Consider the following 19,513-nt stretch of genomic DNA (forward strand, 5'->3'; position numbering starts at 1 on the left):
TACCCGTTTGGGCTGCCAAATGTTCTAGGAAGGGGCAGGGAGCCATGGAGAGAAAGGAACTTGATATTAACCCCTCTTATGGTGCTTGTTCACAGTCCTCACACGGGACCCAAGAGTCCCGTGTGAGGTCCTGCTGTCTTAGAAGCTTTTGTGGTACCTGTAACCATATGTGGGTGCTGTCTGGTAGCTGCAGGGGTGGGAAGCGTTTGTGTGCTGTTCCTGACCATGTTGGTTTTGAAATTGTGCAGAGGCTGACTTGCTTTCGGTGGTGCTCTCCTCACACCTGTAGAAATGGTAGAGGAGCTTTTTGGTTTTCTCATTGTCTTCTGTTGGTCTGCCTGTGTGTTTCTCTCCCCAGTCAGATATTTCAATTTTGTTATCTTTCTTGGAGTTTCTCGCTCTGCTGGGTCATGGTTAGTTTGTTCCTTCTGCACAGAGATGGGGTGGCAGGGTGTTGGGATGGTACGTAGCCTGAAGGCTCCCAAAGCCACACCACAATTAATCAGCCCTACGGCAAATGGCAGCACAGCGTGAGGTCTTGCAGGAGTGGTATCTGGAAGAATTTGGAATTAATGGGAACGGGTATGTTTTATACATTCACTTACTTCATCGCAGCGAACAATGCAGTGGGGTTGTTTTGTTGCTCTGGGAGCTGAGTCACACTTTATTCACTTTTTTTTTTCCCTAAAAGAGGACAGCCATTAATAAATCTGTGAGCGATGTGACAAACATGTTAGAAGGAGTCAAAGGGATTTTTTCTCCTCCCACTGCAGATGAGTCAGCAATTACAGTATTGTGAAAGAAAATCAGCACCGAGTTTGTTGTCTGGGCATGGTAAACGTTTACATCTTAAAAACCATTTATACTAGCGGTGTTCTGAGTGCTGGCTTCTGTAAGTGGTCTCCTGCATAGTGGAGTGAGTGTCAGAAGCTTTCCCCAAATGCCCGTCCATCTGAAATGAGAATATTTGATCAGCACAGCAGATTTCTGGTGGTTTACTCAAACAGGTATTAAGCACTGTTTCCATTATGTCTTTTTGCAAGGTAAGATCCTCTGAAGACCTCTGTCAGGGGTAATTGCCACGTGAAGTAGCGTTGTCCCATTTTGAACTTTGGCTGTTTTGTACACGTGATGGTTAGATCTGGGAGCGTGGCAAGGCTTGGCAGAAGCCTTCCTGCACAAACATGAAGGCTCATTCATATTCTCAATGTTACTTTGGTGAAGAAGAATGGAGCTGCCTGGCTGTTTATTGGGACTTCAAAATACTACAGGAGGGGAGTAGCTGGCGCTGCTGGAGGGTTTTATTTAGGGGCTGAAGGAACCTCCTCTGTCTGCTTGAAACACCTTTCTGCTGCCTGCCTAGCTTACTGGTTAGTGAGATAGGACAGCCTGATGAAATAAAAGGAGTGGCAACGTGCACGTGAACGCTGACGTGTTTGACAGGTGCATTGTTTAAGCGTAGACACCGTACTAAATGCTTCAAAAGCTTTGCCAAAGGATCAAGTTGGACTGTGACTGCAGGGTATGTAGATCCAGACTAGCTTTAAGCTGATAGTGGTATAATCGTAGCAGCAATGACACTCAGCACAAGCTGTGAATCCTTTTAGAGAAACCTGACCAATACTTGGATGCTTAACCTTTGCTGTGGTTTGTGCTGTCATCACCATGCTCGCTTGTTTGCTCAAGCAGTGGCTGGCCTGGGTAAATGTACACAGCCTGTAGAGTAAATAAACCCTCCATAAACCCAAGAAGTCATTGAATTTTATTTCTGCCAAGACTTTTTTTTTTTTTTAAATGAGCCTCTTATAAGGAAAGGTTATAAAAATGAAAAATTGTCAGTGTTACAGCAAGGGAGAATAAGATAGAAGCACAGAGAGATCAAGGAACATGCTGGTGACTGAGATGAGAGTAATAACTCAGTTCTCTCTTTTTTTTTTTTGTCTCTATAGGTGAATTCAGTGTCTCTGTTCACTAAGCTGTAACTTGCTTGCTGTTGGTTTACAGGGAACTCAAACTCATTGTGTTTCTGAGCAGATTCAGTGATGGTGGCAGTAGGATGACCACGTGCAGCCAAAATCCTTTCTCTGGCTCACCATCCATCATGATGTCTAGCTGACTTTTCCTACACCGTGATTGATCCACTGCTGCCCTATTTAAATTACCATTTAATTGATGGGGCAGAGAGGGTGGTGTTACTCTTGAAAAAATACTGATAGTGTTTTCCAGAAGCTTTGAGGGATTGTACTCCTCACCTTCCAAAGTCTCAATGGCAGGAATTAATTAGAGGAAAAACTAAGGACAACAAAACCCCACGTTCATTGGCTTGAAACTTGCATGGAGAAGGTCAAGTGTGTGCACAAAACGGCAAAAGGTTGGTTAAAGGGTAAAGGAAAAGGACCTGCTACTGTGGTGAGGGGTGCAGGAAAAAACAGGCTACTGATGGAGGTAGGGGACTGCCCTTGGGAGTTGAAGGTGCTTTTGGCAAATGTAAAATAAATTACTGGGGAAAAGAGTCCAAGCCCACTTCTGTGCATACAACCCTATGTAAATAGCTGCATTCCCGTGATACCTGATGCGAGTGACCGCTGTTCCATTGCATTCTGATTTAAATAATGTTTAGCTAAGCATAAACTTAAAACTAGACTTAAATTACCTGGGGCCAGAATGACTAAATGTGTGGAAGAGGTGGGGAGCATTACTCACCACGTGAATCGGCCTTATCAAGATTGGGAGGAGGTAAGTTGTGATTCCCCTTCACCGAGGGCGACGGGAGCATCGGGGATTTGGACTCCAGAACAGCAGCTGCCCGGTTTCGTGTCTGAGAAGAAAGGCGAAGGAGGCAGTAACAAAGCAAGGAAGTAGTTAATGTATTGTGTGCCCCATAGGAAGGAGAGAAAAAGAGGGAAGTGGTAGTGGAGAAAAACGGAGAAGGAGAAACAATGTCTTCGCTTCTTTTTCCCCTTATAATTCTATGTGACAACATTCACTGTGTAATCATGCTTCCAGGACAATTTGGGTAAAAATGGTTGCACATGGAAGACAGAGGACAACAAGTTGCCTTACTAGCAAGTACTACATGGCATTTTTGGTAATGAGCATTTGACCTGAACCTGGAAACGCTTTCAGCGTTGTTTGCTGGCTGTGCACCTGGACGCTGATGTAGAACAGCAGTGCCAGCTGTCGCTGCGCTCAGGGTGGCAGCCACCCCAACCCCAGCTGGTGGGAGCAGGAGCGGGTTCCTCGGGGACACCTGCAGCATGCAAGCAACTCGCTTCAAATGCCGTGGAGATGGTCATACAAACGGCTGCGTGGGTTTTTACAGTACCACATCGAAAGTTATCTACTTGTTAATTAATCTTTGGATAGCTAGAAGTCACGCAAAGGACCCTTGTTTTCTCTAGAAGAGACTTCTTCCCATCTCGCCTTCTCCATTTCTTTAGACTTTAATTATTTAAGTGTTGTGTTTCTTTGAGGTCCTTACTGTAGCATGTCATACAGTGCTTAAAGCAAGGAAAATAAAGAATAGGAACAGGCATTACTGAGACTACAAGTTACAGTGGAAAAGTTAGATACTATTTTCATAGCATAATGCCAGCTGCTCTGCTTGATGTTACGTATTTATAATGTGGTTAGATGTTTAATGTGCAGTGCTCAGTTGAATGTTTTTGATACTGCAATTGTTGATTTACTGCAATAAAAAGTTATTATAACTGATATGCTGCAGCAGGGCTTAGTTCAGCATCTTAAATGATACGTGCATTTGATTCCACCACCAAGTTTTAATGAACGTAGCATTAAATTTGTACTGGATTCTTGCTTGCAAATGTTTAGTTGGTACAGAAGGAATTAGGGATGTCAAATAACCTTCAGCTGTACCATAAGCTATAAGTTGTTGGGCAGATATAACAAGGTCTCTGAAAGCCACAGTGCCCAAAATACGGAACTGCCTAAAAGTTACTTCTGCAGAATTGCTGGTAATGATATTGGCAAGCAGCAGCGCGTCTCCCGTAGCACAGCTGCAGGATCGCCGTCTTTCCTTCTCTTTCTGGAGCCTGGCTGTCAGCACTGCGTGTAGTGACGTCCTCAGGAAAGGAGATCTGTGACAATGCAAAGGGTTTTGTTGCCTCTGAAAATGAGTTCTCTGTCCTTAAATAAAACTAAACGAGTGTATGCTGACCAATAAGCTATAGACGTTTGTCCAGAAGAGGTAAATGAAATGCTTGATGCTTACAAATGCAAGTTTGGGAAAGCAAATAATTCTTTTTTTCCTTCTACACCACTCCCACCCCCTTTTATTCTCCCCTTCAGTTTGGTGTGCTGTTGTTCAAGTGTGTAAAGGAAAGCTTTGCTCCTTGAAGAGAACACCACTTCAATTTCATAAATCGGGAATTATTTCTGTTCAACTCACTTACTAAAAAAAAAACCTACTTTCGGGTGCCACTTACCAAACAACTGCATTCTTTGGAGTATGTTTTGCAAGTTGTTTGTTTTAATCAAATCTTTAAAGAAAATAAAACTAAGAAAAGCTGTCTGCAGTCAAAATACATGTACTGGTGGCAGACTTCTAGACTGCAAATTTATGTAGCACTGTAAATGTGGCTCCAGTATGGCATTGTGGTGGATAAAATTTAGGGCTGTTAGGAAATAAGCATGAAGAAAAAAACGGTTGAGACAGAGGTATGGAAAAAATAAAAAGATATGGCTGCCCAATCATAACAGGAAAAGGAAGAGGTGGAAAGTGACACGAGTGACTTATGTCTAGCAAATATTTTGGAGGCAAGTAGTTTGTTTCTGATCTGTTTTTCAGATTTCAGCTGTAGGACTGAACTCTTGATGTCATGTTTGACATCCTAAATATCAAGTGGAAAGCTTTGTGGTATTAATTTTATAAATAGACCTAGTACTCAAAAATAAACTTGGCGATAATCGGCTTTGTCTGTCTTAATTCAGGAATGGTCACTACATGTTTGCATAACTGGGAACTGTCATAGATAAAATTTAATCCTTTTGGGAGCTGATCTGTGAAGCAGCGTTTAAGTAACTAGTCACATACAGGATGTGTGCTTGTTCGTGTACTTGCCTTACATTGAAACCTTGCCGTGTGTTGGTTTAAGAGAAAGTTTGGTCTTTTTTTCACTGTAGTTTCTTGTTACGTGCTCCAATAGTCTCGTAGCCTTCTCGTAAATGGATGACTCCACTCATAAGTGGATTTTGCTGCCCTTCTTTTGAGTTCTTCCACCTGGTCAAGCCATGTAATAGCGTGCAGTGTGTTTTATAACGTTAAACAGGTAGATGGTGATCCCTGCTCTTCACATGAAGTACCTATACAACATCCGTGTAGTTCATTAGAAACAAAGCTAGTAATGCCATTGGTTTGTCTGGCTGCCATCAGTAGTCCCCGATACCCTAAAAAAAGCCTTATTTGTAGAGTAATGGTTGGCCACAGTAATTTCTTGTTTCATTTGCTTGCTTCATTTTCAGTTCAGCCCATCAATTTTAAACTCTTATCAGTGCTGTTTTGTGAGTTACCAAGTGGGTCTGTAGGGTTTTTGTTTGCTTCTTAAAGAGTTAGGGCCCAAATTGGGGAGTTAGGCCTCCCACACTGCCTCTCTTAGGGCATACAGAGTGCTCCCTGCCTCCTGGGGGCCGGCATGTAATGGCGGCTCCTGTCATAGAGCTGTTTGCTGTGTGCTTCATTGATGTCCTCAGCCACTGATGGCTGCCTTTCTGTGTACGGTGCTCCCATTCATGAACAATTCCAAAATGAACAGTTTTTGGTGTTTTGTTTGTTTTTTTGTTTTTTGTTTTTTTTTCTTTTTTTTTCAGCTTTAACCAAGCCAGCCTATGATGGCAAATAAAAACTTTTCTTTCTCAGCGCTTTTACAGAACTGAGATGATTTGGGCCTAACTTCAGAGCAAGACTTCAGCTATAAATGACATTGATCTAATTGAAAATCTCTGAATGTCCCTTTCCTGCCAGTGACTTCAGTGCTTTTCCAGGCAGGCTTTAATCTGTGTAATGTGTCCTGCGTCTACCTGCATCTGGCAGTTCGAATTTGGGTTCGTTCTAGAAAGTGGAGCATCTGTTTTGCTGTCGTACAAACCATATCCACTGAAAAGACAATCTTTTTGTGAAAATATAACCATTTTCACTTAGTAGAAAGAAGGTAGTTGTGATGATGTCTTAAAAATAACCTGCTTTTCTTTTTACACATACGCATTTCTGGGGGTTGACATATAATATGATTTATTTTCCTCGGGTGCATGCATCTTGTGTTAGTGAAACGTGGATAACGCTGGTGTGGGGAAACTCCTGTCTGTGGAACGTCAGGATCTGTCCTGAACGTACCTCATATAGGTGGTAAAAACACTTTGAGCCTAGTACGTGAATGAAAGCAATAATGCTAACACAGTTGTGCCGATGTGTGGCCTGCAGATCTCACCTGTCACCGTTTGCTCTTCCCAGGGCCTACAGCTGGCCTGGCAGCAGACAGCGCGCTGTTGTGCCAGGTTATTCACTTTTTTCTTTTTACATGCAACTGGCATGCTGGAGAGAAAGGCCACACTGTAAAAACAAAAGCACTTTAAGTTTCATTTCCATTTCCTGCTTGGTGACCCTGCCACCCCTCTCTGCTTGGGCGGGAGGGTTTAGGAAGGCCGAATCTCTTGTTTCCTCAGCATAAAGTATCTGCTCTTGTGGTGTCCTCTGCCCTCCATCCTCGGCAGAAGCAAGTCTCCTCTTCAGAAGAAATGTAATTTGGTTGTTTTGCACAGCCAAAGTTCTCTTTCTGATGGGAGCAGTAGCACAGCCGCTGTTGTGAGGTCTTCAAAATGTCGGTCATACAGCGAGCGATGCCTAGGTTCCTTTTTGCTTTTTTTTCAACTTGTGTGTATGGCTCTGGGCACCTGCCCGGCTGTGGCACAATCCAGCCTCCCCTAGGTGTTAGAGCCTGTCATCGCGTCCCTTCAAGAGCCGAAGCCATGGCACCAGAAGCGCCTCCTCCGAGCCTGGCCTCGCCTGGCTCTGAGGCGGCGGCGTGGTGGCTGTGGGGGCTCCGCCAGGTGCCTCCCAGCCCTGCCGCCCAGCTGCCTTGGCTTCCAGCATCGATCTCTGGAGCCAGCGGGGAGTGGAAGCGTAGGCTTACCCTTCTGCAAGAGATCGAAGGCAGCTCTTTAGCCTTGGGAAGTGCTGTCGAGCCTGGGCCTGGCTCCACGCATGCTGTTTCAGTCCTGGTTTTGATCCAGGCGCTTTCTGAGCTCCTTTGAAGCTTTCCTCTCAGTGAGCTGTCTTTGCTGCAGGTTTCTTTTGCATTCTGGAGAGTTCCCCTGTGCAGTTTGCCTTGCAGAATCCCAATAAGAGAGGGTGGCCAGGAAAGCTGATGTCTTAATACTGAAAGTTCAATTGAAAAAGCAAAACTAAAAGTACTTTGGTTCTGTAGCTACACATACCTTTTATCCAGCATGGAGTTGAGCAGATAATTTAAGCACTATGTTTTATAATACCATAGGCCCTCATAAACAGCAATCAGTAAAACATACCAGTGCTTTTAAAAGATCCTTTTGTTCATGCCTGCAGTTACTCTAAGTCATCTGGTACTAAAAATAAACATAACACACACAGCCTCAATGGCGTTCACCAGCCAGCATTTTACCACTGTAAGCTGTAGATCTGCTGCCACCACTTTGCAAGTCTAAATGTTTGCTGCTGCTGAAGTTGTGTGGCCACTGTACTACGTTTTCTGTACTTGGTTTTAGTGGTATGTGTTTTGGGTGGGCTATGAAAGCGCGTCTGATGGATCAATATTTTGTGTATGTAGTCTGTGCTGTGTAGGGACTATAACTGAAACAAAGTGATTCAGCTTTTCTACCAGACGGAGTTGGAACATGTCCATAAAATGCTTTTGCAGAACAGATAGAGGATTGCTTAGAGGAACGCTGTTTGCTCAGTGCATTGCCGCATGGAGGTGGGTTTTGTTTGAGCTCATCTGCCTCTTGTTTCTATTTTGAATTTGAGTTCTGAGGTGTACAGTAGGAAACCCTCTGGCACCTAAAGCAGGCCTGTGCTTCTTGAGGTGCGAAGTAGTTAATATTGCACATAAAGATCAGTATTATAGGGGTGGCGGTTGTGCTTCTCACTCTTTATAGTGTCATGTAGCGTTGTGGTGATCATGTTGTAACAGTCTTCAGTGCCTTGTGGACTTAATACTATTCCTTTTGTTTGCCATACCACCAGGTCATCTGCTAATGCAGTAAATACTGGAAAATGCTGATATATATGTGCTCACTTACGGATTTTTACCTGTTGGAAACAGGAAGCGTTTGATCTGATGATCAGTTATTTCTCCATAGATTGTGGTCATCTTCTGGCAGTTTGGTTGAATGTAGTCTGAAAAACGTGCTAGTGGAAGTGCAGAACTGAAGGCAAGAGACATCAAGGCATCATGTTTTAGTTTATGATTATTATTTTTTTTTGTCTGTAGTTGTTAGCTCAGCGGCTGTCGTTGAGTTTTCTTCAACCTCAGCCTTTGAGAACTTGGTGCTTCGATGCTCGGCCTTCACGGGCTTTTTGTTTGTTTGTTTTTTCCCAATTGCTTCCTTCGGTGTATTTACAGAAGTATGATTTTCTTTGGGGGAATTGTTTTCTATAGAATTCCCTGCCACGTGCCCAAATAGCTGTGGAGATACCTACTGCGATTTGACGCTGCAGTCTAAGAGAACTTACCTTCCCTCTGTGCTTAAAGGACTCTCACTGGTTGTTCTGATGTATTGTGGGGCAACAGTTGAACTAATTAATAAATATACTTCAAAAAGCAAAAGCCTCAAACCTCTAAGTTGCAGAATGGGATGCCTTAACTGTTAGTGACGTACCTTATCTTCTGTTTTATTTTTAGTTGCTCTTCTACAACGGGTGGCAGAATTGGAAAAGGTCAATGCAGAATTTCTGCGCACAAAGCAGCAACTCGAGCAAGAATTTAATCAAAAGAGAGCGAAATTTAAGGAGCTGTACTTGGCTAAGGAAGGTAAGTTCTCTATTTTCTGGATTGTTTGAAAGTTTAATTAAACTTTAGCTGTACATAAAGCCTATATGAAGAATAACCTTTGTAATGCCAACTACTGCTTCCCATTTGCACATGCACACCACAAATTTTTTTTTCCTCCGGTTAAGGATAATCCTAGTTAGGATTTAAGAGAATTTTCTTCCAATACTGGGATATTGGCTACATATCCATTATGAGATAACACATTGCTTTTGATTTGCCAAAAATGAAAAAGTAAGGTCTTAAACACTTATAGTAAGAATGTAAGAGATGAGCAGGGAGTAAAATTCAGTTGGTGGCTCTTTAGCTTACAGGAACAAATTTTTGGAATTAATTTAAAAATTTGGCTGCACAGACGGGAGTCAGCCGAGCAACTTGTTGTACATCCAGACACATCACCCCTGAATTTAATACTAACTCTAAAGTCAGTGTGCTCATTCTCTCTGAACAGCAGCTGAAGCAGAAAGATGTAGTCTAGATGATGTGCTTTTCATGCTTTGTGGCTAGCTTCTTTCATACAGTATTAATTTGTCTTACTTTTCAATCTGAGCTAGAATGTAAGCAAGAAAACATTGTAAAAATTTTAATACTAGCCAAGGGCATTTATTTCAATAGCACGCTGTAGGAAAATTTGAACCATATGAGCTCAAATATCCAATGAAGACTTGGAGAGTAGTGATAGTTGCTGTTCTGAGAGCCAAATTGGTTTACTTCTAATTCTGATGATTTTCTGTCCTTAACATATGAAAGCAAACCCAAAAAATAATGCATTAGGACTGCAGCTGCTTGTATTAGCTTATGAGAGCAGAAATACAACAGGCATAATGAAGATCAGATCATACAGAAGGCCTATTTCTTTGTGTTTCTAGCAGCTGGATGAAAGGAAATTTGAGATACAAGATGCTGCTGATGAGATCAGCAGTACTTCTCTCAGTACTTCTCTCTTTTCCAAACAGTCAAAAAATAGAAAATTATGATGGTTAAAAAAAACAACTTTCATATATACCAGAGTGAAAGGATACCAGAGAAGAATATACAAGCAATTACTTCTCCCCCTCCACCAAAGCTTTTTCCCCCTCTTTGTACTCTGAGACCCTTTCCTAAAAATACATGTGGGACAGTGGCAGGCTATCTTTAACACTGTCATTTAGGAACTAAATAACATAGATGCTATAGGATTTTGTGGTGGTGGTGGTTGTTGTTGTTTTAATTCAAGGATTAATGTCCTTTTTAGTACTCAATTAGCTTAGAGTTTCATATTCTTTTTCAAGTAGTAAGGTCTTGGGCACCAGGCTTGATTAATAGAGATAGCTTGTTGGTTTTGTATGCTGGCCAGATGTTTCTGCTAAAAGTTACTGCCGTTGAAATAGGCTACATGGGCATAAAACTATATTTTCTGTTAGTAGTTTTAGAATGAATTGTATAATATATAGCACTTAAAGCTTTTGAGGTTTCAGTTAATCTGAAGCAAGAGGATAATATGAAATTAGTTTAATCTCTGCTTCTGGTTGCAACAATTAGGGAAGTAGTGGACATTCAGTTGAATGCATCTCTTTTTCTAGTGGAAACAGGCACAATAAATAGCAAACTTGGCTGCTCAGTTTTCATATATGGGCTCCAGGTAGTGTTCACAGAGTGGACAGAACACTTTGTATTCTAGACTAGAAACAAATTTGGACCAAGTTGGTGCCAAAAATGGGGAAGAACTGTCTTCTCTGTTGGTTTTATCTTTTCCAAATTCATTACCAGAATGAATTAAATAATACTGAACTAATTAAAAGCACAGTTCACCTTCACAAGGCATGTTCATTCATAGGTTATAGCTACACTGTCTGATTTGTGGCTGCATCAGCAAAAAAAGAGTCACTTTTCAAGTAAAAGTCAAATAAAAGACAAGGGCAAATGAATTCAAGAAACAATGTTCCCCAAAGATACCTGCTAACATTTGTTCAGTTGTTATAGGTAGATGCTGTAATATCAGCGCTTCCCTCCCTGCCCTTGTTAGAGCACTGCTCTTTGTCATAGCAACTGTGGATACTTTTCAGATTGAATTTATTTTTAATCAAGCTAAATGGAAATAATAATACTTTTCAGAGGACCTGAAAAGACAAAATGCAGTGCTTCAAGCAGCCCAAGATGATCTGGGACAATTGCGGACACAGCTGATGGAAGCTCATGCTGAAATGGAGAACATCAAAGCTATAGCCACTGTCTCTGAGAATACAAAGCAGGAAGCTATCGATGAGGTGAAGAGACAGTGGCAAGAAGAAGTGGCCTCACTGCAAGCTGTAATGAAAGGTAACAACCTGACAAGCCACTGCCACTGAGATCAGACACCTCCTTGGCATGCATTCTGTGATTTATGTATGCTCTCGTACAGAATATGGAGAGTTGTTCTTCGTGTCTTGGCAAAACTGAGCTACAGAATGGGCAGATCAAGCATAATTTCTAGGCTTGGCAAAAGGAGCTTGGTTCTTCTTTTCTGGTAATATGGAGATAAAAGTTAGAAGGATTCATGGCAGTGGGAATTTCCACATGTATACAAAACATTTCTGAGGAACTAGGAATGTGATACTTCATCCTTCATGAAGATAAGTATAATACATGTGATTTGGCAAGACTGAAAACAGCTTTAGGCTGACAGCATGATTCTCTTCTCTCCTGTGTAAACACAGTTCTGCTGTCAGACATTTGTGTCCCTCCAATATCATCACATGGACTTTTCCCCAGGCTAGTTACTGCATGTGTTGCTGGTTTTCAGCTGTGGGTCTTCGTGTTTTGTTTTTTTTTTGTGTGTTTTTTTTTCTAGATGCTTCTGAGCTATTCTTTATTATCTTTGCATGTTGCAAAACTGTTCTAATTTCTGAGACAAACTATGTTCAAGGAATAAAATATAGGATGTAAACTGGGGACAGATTGTTGCCATAACTGGCTGTTTTCTTCAAGGTTCACAAACAAGATCATAATATCCTGAGTCTACAGTCTATAGTTGCATTTTAGAGTGAGGAAGTAGGATTTCAGTAGTTTGTCTGGATAATGTGCTGAAATGTGCAAAACATATTGCTAAATAGGATGTTAGATAGGTATGCTGTTTTGAAATTAGGGACTGTACAGTTTGGAGGGCTGGTTTGTTTGTATTCTAGCAATGGCCCAAACTGAAATGTAGTTTCTTAGTATCTTTTGCTTTTCTGGGGTAAGAGTCAAAGGGAAGAGAGGGGAAGGAAGACTTAACTGTTGTCCTACTTTTGGTCAACTATGATAAATCATTGGCTGGCTGGAGATGAAGTTCATAAAGCTCTGTTGTGTATCTTGCATTGAAAGTAAGTTTTGGAAATGCTGTTTTATAGAGACTGTTCGTGACTATGAGCTCCAGTATCATCACAGGTTGGAGCAGGAACGAGCTCAGTGGAATCAGTATCGAGAAAATGTGGAACGGGAAATAGCAGAGTTAAGAAGGCGTCTGTCTGAAGGTCAAGAGGAGGAAAATCTAGAAAATGAAATGAAAAAGGTATGTTGAGATCTAGCTCTTCAGTTACAGTTTCAAGATGTATTTGTGTTATGTGTGGGTTCATTCCTACACCCTGCTGTAATTCCCCATAAGTACACACAGCCCAGTTCTGCCAACTTTCAGCTCTTTGTTCATGGAAGTCGTCATGATCTTGCTTTTGAATCCACAGAGGTGTTGTATCTGATGATATATATTCAGTAAGATGGTTCAACTTGAGAAGATGGTAAGGTTTGGTTTTCAGTTGGTAAAAGCAAGAGGCCTTGTAAAGTCTTTTGTTGTTCTGTCAATTGAACTCAAGTAAAGCCTCCCTTAGATTTTTCTGGAGTGACTGCAGATTTGTAAAGCTTCCTTTACTTCCTGCACCTTTGTTTTTTCTCTCATATCTCATTACTACTGAGGTTTTTAATGGGCACTATTTCTAAAATGTCTTTGGCCTTTGTTATGAGGTTAGCCATCTTTGTGCAACACCATTCTGCTGTTTTCCTAGAAAATACTGAACCTTGATGCCATAAAACAATAGGCTTTTGTCCTGGTTTCAGTTAGGACAGAGCTAATTTTCCTCCTAGTAGATGGTGAAAGGTAATTGCCCTGGAGTTTGGAAAGGTTTTGTTGTTGTTCAAAGATCTGTGACTTTGAACATTTCCTGGAAATAAGTTGAGGTGCCTTGGAGTATGTTTGGATTTTCTTGTTGCATTTGAAAATTTAGTCTATATGCTCTCCTTCAGGTGGGAAGGAGAATGAACTGGTCCTGATAGATAGGTTTTGAATCTTTGTACACATCGTATTATTAACAACTCGTGTTTAAGTGAACCTGTCTTCTCAGCATGCTTACTGTAGTCTTTAAGGTATTCTAGGATCTTAAAATGTAATAAATAGTCCTGTGTTGGATGAAGAATAGTCTAACATCTGATAATGTGCAACGTCACTGCATTTCCATGTTTCTGCTTGCTGTCAGGAGAAGTGGAGTATTGAATATCACAAACATGCTAAATATGTTACCTAGTCCTACTGTATAGTAACAAGCAATCAGTATTACTGTTTCAAAATGGAATTTCCTTTCTAAAAACTATAAAAGAGATTCTCAAATATTGCTAGTTTTTGTTGAATGTTTGCTATTCAGTAACACTGTTCTTCATGTAGTCCTTGATTTATAAAGGTGGAAGTCTGAGTAAAGCCCATTTGACAGTGTTATATTTGCAGAACTACTGCTTCTGGATTTAAGACATCACCTTGTTTAGAGAAGGTTTTAGCCCTAATAGGGGAAAAAAGATTTTGATTTAACGCTGGAGGAATTTGATCAGTGTGGTGGGTCCCTTACCAACAAACCCAGAAAATGCAGAGCTCATAGTGTAAAAGTCCTATCAGTGCATTACCAACAAACTGCCAGTAACAACTTTCAGAAAATAATCTCTCCACTGAAAGTCTTCTGGTAACTAAAACCTCAGCAATTTCTCTTTTTTTTTTTTTTCCTAGCTGGCGTGGTGATCATATAACAGTTAGAGCTGCAAGTTGCTCAGGTGGCAGCTCACTGAGGCTCAGTAGCTTTGCTGTGAGCCAGTTAGCACTGAAAAGTTTGGGACAGCAGATAAATAATGATTTCAGCGGCACTTCTTCAAAGGTGGTATCAATGTTTCCTGTGATCCTGAAGGAAAAGGTGATTGGCTTATTAATCTGTGATTAATATGAGCTTGGAAAGGTTTATAAGCCTGTAGAGGAACATACACTTTATGTAATAAGAGGGGGAGGGGGAAAGCTGGTCTTCAGAGTGCAGCTTGAAATAATTGCTTAAACTGCTTTGCATGGGGCTTTTTAATCTTCTTTCTCATTAAACCCGTGAGGTTTTTCCTCAAGGAGACTAAGAATTAGATCAAAATCAGGAAAAGGACGTTCAATTTCACCTAATAACAAACAAGCAAATCCCAAGCCCCCCAAAAGCTGTGTTTGACTAGCAAAATAATGAATATTCATGCCACAGCAGTCAGTGAGGAAGGATGAATTTTCTCGATCGTTTGGGTGTACTGTTTGAATACTTGGAATCAATTCCTCATGCAAAATGGTATTGCCATCCAACGGGGAGGTATTTATCCTTTGTCCTTATAAGGATGAGGGATTATAAAGATGGATTTATTTTATGCTAAGGCATGAATTTATAAAGAGTTTCTTTAATAATTTCATCTTCAGCTCCAAGGAATCTCCAAACATCACAAAAATTTTAAAAATGTTGCTTTGTGTTGTAAATAGGCCCTATACCAGCATATAAAATACAACAGCTCTTAAAACCAGGAGAAAACAACACCATTGTCTAGCATTGACAATGTGAGGTGAGAAGAATGGACATTGCAGAGACAAGGTCACAAGTGTTGTGTTTCAGTCCAGGACATCAGCCTTGTTGGCTCTCTTGACTTGGTAATATCTCAGTTCAGCTGTGTTTACTTCAGTTATAAAATCCATTTTAAACAACAGAGAACCTATGAAATTCAATATTGCACCCACATACTTGATAAAGGTTATGCTTGTTGTCTGCATGATTTTCGCCTTAAGGAGATAAAGGGTAGATAACAAATGTTGCTCCAAATCCTGAAATCATCTCTTTGAATTTAACGCCTATTTATTCGGACGAATGTACAGATCTGATCTGTGTGCTATCAGGCTTGCAATGTGCTTGGTTTTCGTCACGGTTTGGGAGCGCTCAGGTCAGGTGGGTAATGTTTTGATAAAAGTCTAATTTGAGCTGTATTTACTAGGTTGTGACTGCCTTGCAGGCAGTCTCCAAGTCTTGTCTGCAAACCTGGAGTTTGGCATTCTTGAGCGTCTCCTTGTCAGAAAGAGCGTGTCTGGTGGAGCACAGGCTGTTGTCTGGAAGCAGCTGTTCTGCTTCTCCATGTAAATATATTTCAAGCTGCAAATTGCCGAATGTCTGGAGGAAACCTAGGTATTTTGTGATTTTTATGATAAAGCAACAGTTTCTAGGAAATCTCTGCTGAAAACTGTGTGCATGGTCTATAGATCTCCGTTCCCAACTCAGAAAAAGTAAATACCGTTCTGTAACAATAATGTGCCTACCTGGTGATTAATCTTTGAGAAAATGGATTATTGATTGATAAAAATCTCTCTTCCTGTTGCTTTGTGATCCCAGGTAGGTTCTTTCAGGTAGCACAGAAGCTGGAAGAGGTCTGTCCGTAGCAGCGTGTGCTTCCATTAGGCTCTCTGCTCAGCAGTGACTGGGCTCCTTCTGGAACATGGCTCGGTGGGGAGGCATCCTGCAGGCTGCCAAGCTTTGGCTAGTCCATTTTCCTCAGACCTCATCTTCCATCCAGGCAAGGGGCTGGTTTTGTCGTTGGAGCTGTGATGAATCTAAAGGCCATTCCTGGTACAGCTCTGTCACTCTGGGAGCAGCAGAAGTCCACAGAACAAGCAGGTGCTTTGTGTATCGAGTGAGTGAGAAGGAACAGACCTGTCCCAAAGTGTGCTTGTTGGGCAGGATAGGGGAGATAGGAAGGGGAGGGTAATTTGATTTCTGTGGCAGAAGTGGCCATAAAATCTGCCGTTCAATTCTGCTTTCATTGTTCGTGATAACACTGGAATAAATTTAGGTGAACTGTAAATATTAGTCCTGCTTTAAGGAGAGATTCTCAGATTGTCTGTGTATCTGTAGGGAGCAGTCAGGTATGCTACTTCCCTGAGATTTCTCCAGCTGAAAATGTTGGTTTTAGTAGCAGTAAAGCGCATGCAAGATCGCTGTGTTGAGCTGCCAGATGAATGATGCAATGTTCGGGGTGTTGGCTTGGGCTCCTTTTTTAGGGTGTTCTGTCTGTGGGGTCATCCTCGTGCTGTGGTCTGCAGATCCTCTGTGCCAGGCTGGGGGACAGGACAGCAGGCTGCTCTGGTTTGGGGAGGGGTTGAGGATTGGTTGCAGAGGCAGTTTGGGTTCTGGTTGGTTGGTTTTCATCAGGTGATGAATAAATACAAGGTGGTAATATGTGAAAACTAGGTCTGTGGCAGTCAATTTTGGAGGAAAAAGAAAAGGAAGTGCACATTTTAATGATGATACCTCTGGAGGAGACTGAATGGCTCCTTTTCACAGAGGCAACGTGATACTGTGACACCTCTTGCCACGTGACGGCATGGTTTATGAGACTGTTCAGTGACAGCTCCAAGTAGGTTAAACTCTGCGTGTGCTGTTGTTACATGGAGTAAAAAATAATGACATGGCATGTTTCATTCAAACCTGACTTTCAAAAGCATACTTACCAAGCAAGACTCCTATTGCTTAGCAGAGAGAGGCTGTTTGGAGTATTTATCTTAGTATCACACTGACCTTTTATGTGAATCCTTCCCCATATTTTTTAAGTAAATATTTCCAATATGATGCAAGGACAGTGTCAAACTTCATTAAGTACATTAAGTAAAAACTAGAGTACTTTTTCTATCACATGGAATTTGATACAATTTTGTCTTTCTAGTTACTTGCTGCTGAGCAGTCTGATCTTGTTTTAGGAGGATTTTCTGCCTGTTTCTCCAACTGGTTGGTTCCACCATGGACATGTTTGTTGCTTTATATTCAGCATTGAACAGTGTGAAATCAGACTGGTGACAAAATGTTCCTGTAGTTATCGTGAGTAATTAGGAAAAAGCTTATTCAACAGTCCTCAAAAAGTTGGGCTGTCTATGTGAGCCTGCTATAGGTAGCTTCAAGTGAAAGAATTGATGGAATAAATGAAATATTGAAAAAGAAAAATCTGTGAAGTTGAACTTCTGCTCCCATCTGTTCAAAAAATGTGACTGATGAGTTAGTTGCTGGCTGCTAGTGACGGGATATGTATGTTTGTGTGACACTGTCACATGTCCCCAGTATTGAATTCACTGGGTCAGGTGATGTCCCTTGCTTTTCCTCGCAGATTTTATTTGTGTGCCTTGGACAAACAAACCAGCAGTGACAAAATATAGCAGAAGTGAAAGAAACAGGAAGAAATTTAGTTTTGTTTTGCCTGTAGAATTTTATTTGTAGCTTTTTTGACCCCACAGGCCTGGTAACATTTGTATGATTGCTATGTATGCAATAGTGTTTTATGTATTCATTTTAATTCATCTCTAAAACATCAAAGCTTTCCATTGTCTGCTCTTCTTAAAAGCCTTATTTAGTATACAGTTGTCAATAAGCTTACCAGGAAATGAAAATCCAGTGAGTAGCCTCTGAAACCTACGTTCTAGTCTAGATTTAAAACAAGACATGAATATTTTTTTCTAGCAGTTACCACATTTGATCAGGCTGGGAGAAGTGTCATCCTTAGGAGGCTCTGCTTTAGGACACTGTTCTCTGCCCTCCCCCTGTCCCTTCCTGAACTCCTCCAGTAGAAGGCAGAGAAAAGCTGAGCGTTCTCAGCCTCCATACATAAAACCAACCCAAATCAGGTGGTTTAAATTTTTCCTGGCATGAAGAATTTTACTGCGGTGAATATTTGAGTCTCCTTTTTTTTCCTGAGTGTTCTGCTTGTGGAGTCTGTGGGAGCTGTCGCTCTCACTTTGAAAAGCTTTGCTGGATACATGAAAGGAAGCCTGCACACTGGATGCTATTTCTCATTTTAATTCTTGCTATTTTAACCTCGTTCTTTCTCTATTCCCCCTCATCAGTCTCCTCAATCTGTTGACCTGGCTTTGATCTTTGCAGAACTGTTTTCTTGAATATATCACGGGTTTTGATGGATGGTCTGTATGTGGTTTTGAAATACTCTAGTATGGTAACACCAAAAACGGATGCTGCATCAGTAGTAATTTTAAACTGAAGAATAATCTTCCAGAACAGAACAAAGCTGCACTATGTGTTAGTGTGCAGATCCTTTTCCTTTTAACTGCATAAGTAAGTAAATGAATGGTCAATCACTCACCATGAAGTTCTCGTGATACACTTTTTTTTTTTTTTTGTGAGCCATGTGGCAGCAGGCCACAGGACAGCTAGGCCTTTAGTAACAGAAAAGGATACACATTTTGAAATGCATGTGCCTCAAGATTTGAGAGTATTGAGATTTAAAAGCAGATAACTCGTGGCCCAAATCCGTAAGTGGATTCAAAATTTAGTTGCTTTTTCTGAAGGGAATAACATCTGCCTGTTGTCATAGAGGCGATAGCTGAACTAAATAAGGAGTATTAAGACAAGTGTTGAAAGTGGAAGTTTAGTCAGCAGTTTTTACTGTCATGGAAACTTCCTCCAAATGTCTCGCAAAATGGAAAAATTGTGGTGAAAACTATGATAATGTGTTATTCATAATTTATTGCATTAATTTCAGGCTCAGGAAGATGCTGAGAAGCTTCGTTCGGTTGTGATGCCTATGGAGAAAGAGATTGCAGCACTAAAAGAGAAATTGACAGAAGCTGAAGAAAAAATAAAGGAGTTAGAAGCATCAAAGGTGAGGAGGAATTGTAACTGTATCCTGATTTGTGTCTTGCATCCTACTAGTTTGATGCAGATAAATAATGGCAAATGTTGTAAGAGATAAAAAGGTATACTTTTCTACTGCTTTGCAGATAACATTTTTGACCTCTATACGTTTTTCCTATCTTTCTGTTTTCAGGGTTGTTTTATATTCGTGTGTCATCTCTGTTTAGATATAACTGCTAAAGTTCAGCTCTATTGAAAATGGAAAAAAAAAAAAGCTCTAGAAAAATAGCTGCTTTGCACCTCTCCGACAGCCTGGCCTTTAGATTACTGTCATGCTTAAAGCCCCCAAAAGATTTGCATTTGGCAGATTTTTTTTTTAATCTACTACCACCTAGCATCTGCTATATTTCATCTTCTAATCCTGGGCATAAAGCTGAGGCAATAGCACCAGAATTCTTGTATCTTAAGCTTTAAGCAAAGCTCAGATTCATAGAAAGGAATACCAGATCTTGCTGATAAAAAAAAAAAAAAAAATCAGTATGAGCAATTTCCCCAATGTGCCTGTATTCTTCAGAACCTGCACTGAGCTTT

General features: G+C 41.0%; 1 protein-coding gene across 1 annotated transcript in view; it reads left to right on the forward strand.

Moving 5' to 3' along the window:
- RABEP1 (rabaptin, RAB GTPase binding effector protein 1) overlaps nt 1-19,513 on the forward strand; it is a 52,219-nt gene that overhangs the window by 9,689 nt on the left and 23,017 nt on the right. Inside the window, exons 2-5 of the mRNA XM_027445874.3 lie at nt 8,892-9,020; nt 11,133-11,336; nt 12,386-12,546; nt 18,831-18,950. Of these exons, the coding sequence (XP_027301675.1) occupies nt 8,892-9,020; nt 11,133-11,336; nt 12,386-12,546; nt 18,831-18,950 (614 nt within the window). The remainder of the gene's footprint in view (nt 1-8,891; nt 9,021-11,132; nt 11,337-12,385; nt 12,547-18,830; nt 18,951-19,513) is intronic.

Source organism: Anas platyrhynchos, chromosome 20 (assembly GCF_047663525.1).
Source record: "Anas platyrhynchos isolate ZD024472 breed Pekin duck chromosome 20, IASCAAS_PekinDuck_T2T, whole genome shotgun sequence".
Classification (NCBI taxonomy): Eukaryota; Metazoa; Chordata; class Aves; order Anseriformes; family Anatidae; genus Anas; species Anas platyrhynchos.